This window comes from Pistacia vera, unplaced genomic scaffold, assembly GCF_008641045.1.
Source record: "Pistacia vera cultivar Batoury unplaced genomic scaffold, PisVer_v2 Contig372, whole genome shotgun sequence".
Taxonomy (NCBI): Eukaryota; Viridiplantae; Streptophyta; class Magnoliopsida; order Sapindales; family Anacardiaceae; genus Pistacia; species Pistacia vera.
The window spans coordinates 945,900-953,967 of NW_022196193.1; the positions used below are offsets into that span (position 1 = coordinate 945,900).

The 8,068-nt window shown below is 38.6% G+C and overlaps 1 protein-coding gene across 1 annotated transcript; it reads left to right on the forward strand.

The window, feature by feature from the left end:
• Positions 1–6,740: 6,740 nt before the first annotated feature.
• LOC116140420 lies at positions 6,741–7,175 on the forward strand. The gene has a single exon (XM_031426053.1). It carries the CDS (start codon positions 6,741–6,743, stop codon positions 7,173–7,175), a length of 435 nt encoding a protein of 144 aa, XP_031281913.1.
• Positions 7,176–8,068: the final 893 nt, after the last annotated feature.

Below are 8,068 nucleotides of genomic sequence, written 5' to 3' on the forward strand. Positions count from 1 at the left end.
CCAAGAAGCCTAACATGAATTATTTCTCAATCTCATCATGTTCATCACAATACAGCATGTCAATTTCAGAGTAACACACAACCAAGCTTATTCCATGAAAAACACAATCAACACTTAACCCTTTAAAATCCAAACTACAATCAAAACCCTAACCCAAAATAGGTTAGTTCATAGCTAAATTAATACTACAAAAACGAAAAACAAAAATAAACAAGTTAAGCATAATAAAACTGAGATGAAAGATAAGAAATCTCCCCAAAGATGAATCTTCCAGTCAAAATCCGAATCTTCTTCCTTAAACATCGAAAAACTCCAAGTTTTACTCTAAGAAAAGTTTAAAAGCGGCTAAACCTAAAAAGCTGAAGATCCTCTGGCAAAAGGTTAATTTTTTCTTTTATTTAGTCCAAAAACCCAGCCAAAACACGCACAACACGAAACTGTGCGTTTAACAAAACTGAATAATTGACTGTTCTTCTTCGCTGTGGCGAAGAATGAAGAAATCCCAATCACTCTGGCTTACTTCGCCGCGGCGAAGACAATTCCTTCGCCGGGGCGAAGCCTTGAAAGTTCTGAAATTACAGAACTGCCACTCTGCTTCTTCTTCGTCTTCTTCATTCTCGGCTCTCTTCCTTGGGAACAGCTTCATCGTGCTTTGTCCTGCTCCGAACTCTCCTATCTTCTGAGATCCGCTAATTTCTGAGTCAAAACTATTCAATTTTGTCTTTATTTGCTCAAAAGTCCATTTTAACCTGAAACACGAAAAGTAAAAGATTAGCAACAATTCAGGTCAAAATGCACTAGAAAGTACCTAAATCTGACAAAATATCTAAAAACTGTATAATTTATGGATTATCAATTACTTATTCCAAGGTGAAAGAAAGAAAATTGGCATTTTCACTTTTTCCCGCGGTAATGAACTTTCTGCCCAAACTTGTGTGTCAGAAATTCTAGACTTCGCTGAGGCAAAGAAAAAGGTTCCCAGGCAAAGGAAAATTTCGCCGGGGCAAAGAACCAGTTGGAATTTTGAGAAAATTCTGGAAAACTTGCTTAAGGGCAAAATGTTCATTCCACCCATAATTAGTTGAAAGTGTGGGGAGTGAAAAGAATTAGAATTACATGGATAATGCAATGGAAATGAGGCATTATTGTAATTTACTAAAGGGCAAAAGTGGAATTTCATAGAAGTGCAGGGTAAAATGGGAATCTATAAATAATATTATGTGATATTAAGGGTTCAAGAGTGAAACCCTAGCCACTCCACCCATTATTCACGCCACTTTCACCCCACATTCCTCAAATTTCTTCACTAAATTTCCAAGGAAATCCATAGGATTTTGGCTAGATTTTGATAAATTTTCATCCTAAGCATCCAAAGGTAAGATTCTTGCATAAGATGTGAGATTAAATTTTTTAAAGTGTTGAATTCTTATAGTTTTATATGCTTAGGGTTTAAGAGGAGAGGAATTCTACCAAAGAGAGATTATAGTGTTGGAATTACTCAAATTCAAGGTAAGTAAATCCACCCTAGATATGATTTGAGCATAATTGTGTAGAGAAATTCTTACATGTATGTATGTGTTATATGTTGAGCATTATTGATGTTGATGTTGAATGAGGTTAGGATTCAACCATAAGAAGTAGTATTTGTGTATATGTGAATGGTGGAAGTTTGGATGAATTTGAAAGAATTTGAGTAGAATTATGGAGTGTGATTTCCTCGAGGTTGTGTGTTTGATTTTAGGGAGCTTTGCTCCAAATTTTGGTGGTTAGAGATTGTTATGGAGGTGTAATCGACTTGTGTTTTGCTTGTGCATACAAATTGTTTGATGAAATTTCAAGTGAAGGGCATGTATGAATATGATAGCATGTTATATTGATATGTTTGTAGATGGGAGAAAAAGTAGAGAAATACATGTCTACATGCCATATTGCATTTTTGCATTTAAACATTTGAATTTAGAAGAATAACAAGAATAAGCCCTCTACATGCATAGAACACTAAGAACAAAGAAAAGAAATAAAAGAAATTGAATATTAATTCCTAATGAAAGATAAGAGAAGAAAAGGTTGTTGCGACAAGGGACTCGTGAGTGACAGAGAAGTAAATAACCCCGCATGCACCCCGCCTTTAGTGAGCGGCCTAAGATAAGAAAGAAGAATTTGTATAGTCCGTAAGAAGTACATGTGGATGAGGACTGTACCTAAAAAGAATTTGAGAATACACTCACACAGCCAGGGTTTAGAATCCATGCCTCAACCGAGTCTGATCGGCAAAGAAAGAATAGAAAAGAAAAGAAAAAGAATAGAAAAAGCAAAGAACATAGAAAAAAAGAAAAAGAATAGAAAAAGAAGAAAGAATAGAAAAGCAAAAAGAATAGAAAGAAACAGAAAACAAAAGAGAATAGAAAACAGAATAAGAAATAGAAAAACAGAAAAGAAATGCTTTGCTAGAAAAGTCTATGCATTTTGCATATGCATCATGCCATTTCTATATCCTGATTAGTTTCCCTATTTGTGCTTACATGTCGTAAGAAAACTGAATCTTAGAGGAAGTAAGAAGAAAGAGAAGTTTGATGTAAGGAAAGAAATCTAGAATAAGAGTAACAGAGGAAGAAGAGTAGATGATACGTTTCAAGTCCTAAAACACTTGTAAACATGATGTGACAAGGAATTACAAGTCCTAAAACACTTGTTAATTCGGTTGAATCAAGAATTTCATTCCAAGTCCTAAAACACTTGGATTGTGGAGTGTGGAAAGCATTGGAGGAGATTCGGCCCAAGCAAGTCCCAAGGGGAGAGAGAGCCCAAGCACTTTGGCCCAAACCATTCCAAGTCCAAGCCCAACAAGGAACTCAAGTCCACCAAGAGAGAAGCCCAAGTGTTGAGTAAGCCCATTCGGCCCATTCTCATTCCAAAGGGGAAATCCACTTGAACCCTTATTGGATCCAATTGCAAGATCTTCAAGCCCATTCTCTTGCACCCTTATTAGTAACTTGATTAGGATCTTGATCAGTTTTGGGCTAATAAAGTGAGTTTTTTCAACTAATAGGGGGTTAAAGACATGAACCCTAGAATTAGGGAATCATGTCCCTTTTTTGCATTAAATGGGTATGGCCTTATTTTTGAATGGAAGGCTTGTAATTTTTGTGTAATATTTATTATTTTTCATTTTCTTGTAATGTATTTGTTGATTACTCTTTTAACCTTGTAATTGCCTATATAAAGGCAACTATTCTCCTTGTAAAGTAGTTCATGAAATTATCAAAACTTGGTTTAACCATTGAGAGAACTTTGTGTTCTTATTGAGATTTCTTTATCCAAGTCTTAGCAAGGAGATTTGGTGTGAATCGATTCAGTTGGTGGAGAATTCCTTATGCTTGAAGTGTTCATTCTTGTCTTAACCTAAAATTTGCAAGTAAGTGCAACATTGCTTCCATTTGTGTTTGGCCGAATTTGAGCTTGAGTTTAGGGCATATTTTGTGTTGTTTTTTGTTGAAAATTGGTTGGATTTGGATCATTTGGTATCAGAGCTTAGTTTTTGAATTGGAGTAGGATTGATTGAATGAAGTTGGCCGGATTTTGGAGTATACATTGCCGGATTTGGAGTTCTTTGGCCTAAGTGTTTTCAAAACTTCTCTTTGTTACAAGTGAATGACAATTTTTCTCTCTCATCAAACACTATTCCCCAACCAAATCCCTTACACCTTGTTCCCTTGTACCCAAACCCATTGCCACCTCACCCAAACCCTAATCAATTCCCTCCAAAGTCAACTAACCCATTCCTTTACAACCAAACCTTAAACCCTTAACCCAAACCCTAAAGCCTAAACACAAACCCTAAACCCTAAACCCAATTAATTAACCTAATCTCATCTCCTAACCACCATTCCTTAGCCTAATCACAAAAACACTATTCATAGAACACTATTCACGAACACTATTCACGAATACTTACACTTAACCAAAATCACCAAAACACATACACTTGACCTTTCCCTCCCATTTTCCATTTTCTTTAACTTTCAAAAAGTTACTGTTCATCCAGAGTTACTGTTCACAGTAGCTAAACTTTTAAAATTCTCATGGAAAACAAGTCCCCTTCCTCCCCAATTCCACCCCAACACCGGTGGAAAGTGCCAACAAAAGAATTCAAGAAGAACTTGAGAAGTAAAGAGAATATGTCAAGCATGATGAGTTGATGGTTAACATGTCTAAGGACATTGCCAACCTTTCACAACCCAAAACTACTTTTGAGGAAACCCCACAACCACCCCCACGGGATGGTCGCCCACCTACTACCAACGAACCATCCTTAGGACACCATTGTATATGAAAACTTAGGAGATAGTAATGATTCATCTAGTGATCCGAAGTGCCTAGGAGGAGAAAGTTTGATGATGATAGGGGTCTTAAAGTAGACTTACCCGAATTCAATGGAAGTCTTGACCCAAATGACTTCATTGATTGTTGCATGAGATTGAGCAGATATTTGAATTTAAGGGCTATAATGATGAAAAGAAGTGTAAAGTACCATATTAAAGTTCAAGGAGTATGCCTCCTTGTGGTGGGAAAATACAAGGAAGAAGAGAGAAAGAGAGGAGGCTAGAATTAGATCATGGGAGAAATTGAGGAGAGTGTTGAAGAAAAGATTCTTGCCCGATAATCACAAACAAGACCTTTATCTTAAGCTCCATAATTTGAAGCAAGGAGATAGAAAAGTTGAGGAGTATATTCGGGAGTTTGAGGGTTGATGTTGAGAAGTGTATTCCCGAAGAGAAAGAGCATACAATTGCAAGGTTCATAGGCATTTGAGTAAGGACATTGCATACAAGCTTGAGTTGCAAGCTTACCATTCCTTTGGGGATGTTTGCAAGCTGTCTACAATGATTGAAAACAATTGAAGGCATAAGTCCTTGGCCCCCAAGAAACTCTTTAGAAAGTACCTACCAAAGGGGTTCACCTCCTACACCAAACCACATTGTGGCACCTATGGCTTATGATAAGACAAAGCCAATGAAACCCAAGGAGAAAACAGGTTTTGTGAGAATGATGCTCCACGGCCTGATTTGAGGAACAAGAAATGTTTCAAGTGTCAAGGATATGGGCACTTCCAAGCAAATTGTCCAACCAAGAGTTATGACCCTTAGAGAAATAAATGAGATTGATGATGCTTGTCAAAGGGATTCTAGTGAAGAAGAGGTAGATGAGAGTGAGATGAGGTTATTGAGGAAGCTGATAGTGGAGAGATCTTATGCTCAGAAGTTGCTGCATACTCAAGTAAACCCCTAAGAGAACCAAAGGGAGAACTTGTTCCATACAGGTGCACTATCAAGGGAAAAGTTTGTTCAATGATCATTGATAGTGGGAGTTGTACCAATGTTGCTTCCACCAAACTTGTGGAGAAATTGGGGCTGCTGGTTGTGGATCATCTCACCCGTACAAGCTACAATGGTTGAGCAATGGAGACACCATACAAGTAGTCAAGCAGTAGTGGTACCATTCTCCATTGGGAGGAGCTATTCGGATGAGGTACTTGTGATATCATTCCCATGGATGCTTGCAATCTTTACTGGAAGGCCATGGCAATATGATAGAGAAGTGATCCATGATGGCCGCAAGAATACATACTCATTCAAGCTCAACAAGAAGTCTATTACCCTTGCACCCTTAGCCCCCACCCAAGCCATTATCCAAGCTCCCACCAAACAACTTCCAAACACTTTCCCAAACACCATCCAAGGCACCAACCCGTAAAACCCTCTTCCCAAATAGCACCCAATTAGAAAGAGCTTTCCTAAAACACAAACCTCTGATTGCCCTCCTTATAGCCAGACAAACCAGAGAGAGAGCAACCTGAATTTCACCCAAAAGTTCACCATCTCTTGGATGAATTTGCGGATGTCTTTCCTAGTTATTTACCAAGGGGTTTGCCACCACTTAAGGGAATAGAACATCATATTGATTTGGATCCTGGTGCACCTCTTCCCAATAGGCCAGCATATAGGTGCAATCCAAAGAGTCAAGAGAGCTTCAAAGACAAGTTGAGGATGTTGATTTCCATGGGATTTGTGAGAGAAGCATGAGCCTTTGTTCAGTTCCAGCCTTGCTTGTACCCAAGAAAGATGGCACTTACCGGATGTGTATTGATAGTCGGCCATCATCGGATAACTATCAAGTATGGTATCCCATTCCACGTTAGATGACATGTTGGATGAGCTTCATGGTGCAACCATCTTCTCAAAAATTGATCTAAGAAGTGTTTACCATCAGATTAGAATGAGAGAGGGAGATGAATGGAAAACGGCATTCAAGACCAAGGGAGGATTGTATGAATGGATGGTGATGCCTTGGCCTTTCCAATGCACCAAGCACCTTCATGAGGTTAATGAATGAGGTACTCAAACCTTTCATTGGAAATTTTTGGTTGTATATTTTGATGATATATTGATATATAGTACTTGTGAGGATAGTCATGTAGACACCTTAGCTTAGTGCTTGAATTATTGAGGCAAAAGAAGTTGTATGCTAAGCTTGAAAAATGTGAGCTATTTATGAAACAATTGGTGTTCTTGGTTATGTAGTTTCGGGAGAAGGAATTAAGGTAGATCAATCCAAGGTAGAATCCATTCAAATTGGCCTAAACCTGGTTCAATTACGGAAGTTAGGAGTTTTCATGGTTTAGCCTCTTTCTACCGTAGGTTTGTCCCTAATTTTAGTTCCATTATGGCTCCCATAACTGAATGTTTGAAGAAGGATCTTTTGAGTGGACTAAGGCAGAAAATGAAGCTTTTAATTTGATTAAAGAGTGTTGTGTGAAGCTCCCATCCTTGCCCTACCCGATTTCCACCAATGTTGAAGTAGAATGCGATGCAAGCGGTGTTGGCATTGGGGCAGTTTTGAATCAATCCAAGAGGCCAATAGCATACTTTAGTGAGAAGCTTAGTGATTCAAGGAGGAAGTATAGCACTTATGATAAGGAGTTTTATGCTATAGTGAAGCACTTGACCATTGGAGTCATTACCTTCGGCCGAAACATTTGTCCTCCATTCGGACCACCAAGCTTTGAGGTTCATCATGGGCAGCGTAAACTCAACACAAGACATGCTGAATGGTTGAGTTCATCCAATCCTTTTCTTTTGTGCGGAATTACAAACAAGGATCACACAATGTTGTAGCCGATGCACTCTCTAGAAGGTATGCCTTACTTTCTTTACTTGATTCTAGAGTTCTAGGCTTTAATTATGAAATTGTTTATGAGGAAGATTTGGAGATGAAAACATGCTAACTGAATGTGGGAAACCTGGTTTTGAAAATTACATTATGCATGATGGTTACTTATTCAGGGGTAGAATTATGTGTCCCTAAGGGTAGTTTGAGAACTAATTATGAGGGAAGCACATAGTGGTGGGTTGGCAGGCCTTTTTGGGGTTACTAAGACTTTAGAAACATCAAGGAATATTTTTATTGGCCTAAGATGTTAGGGGTGTTCAAGCTCTTATTAGAAGGCGTGGATCATGTCAGAGCTAAGAGTCAATTCAAGGCCGGACCATACCTACCCTTACCCATAGCCGAGCACCCTTGGGAGAACCTTAGCATGGATTTTGTGTGTTGCATTGCCTAGGACACAAAGAGGAAAAGATTCCATCATGGTAGTGGTTGATAGTTTCTCAAAAATGGCCCATTTCATATCATGCCATACCACGCATGATGCCTCCAAATTGCCGAATTGTTCTTTAGAGAAGTGGTAACTTCACGGCATTCCGAGGACCATTGTCTCGGATAGGGATACAAAATTCTTGAGTCATTTTTGGAGAAGTTTATGGGGTAGATTGGGACAAAATTAATGTTTAGCACCTCACACCACCCACAACCGATGGTCAAACCGAAGTGGTGATAAAGTGTTGGGTAATGTCCTAAGGAGTTTAGTGAGTAGCATTTAAGGATTGGGATTTGCAATTGGCACATGCTGAATTTACCTACAATAGGAGTCCTAGTTCTACTACGGGTCACCACTCCTTTTGAGGTGTTGTATGAGTAAACCCACTTATCCCTTTTGATCTCACTTCCC

Excerpts from the sequence above, each read along its gene's own strand:
- LOC116140420 (XM_031426053.1), top strand. The coding sequence starts at position 6,741 with ATGTTTGAAGAAGGATCTTTTGAGTGGACTAAGGCAGAAAATGAAGCT.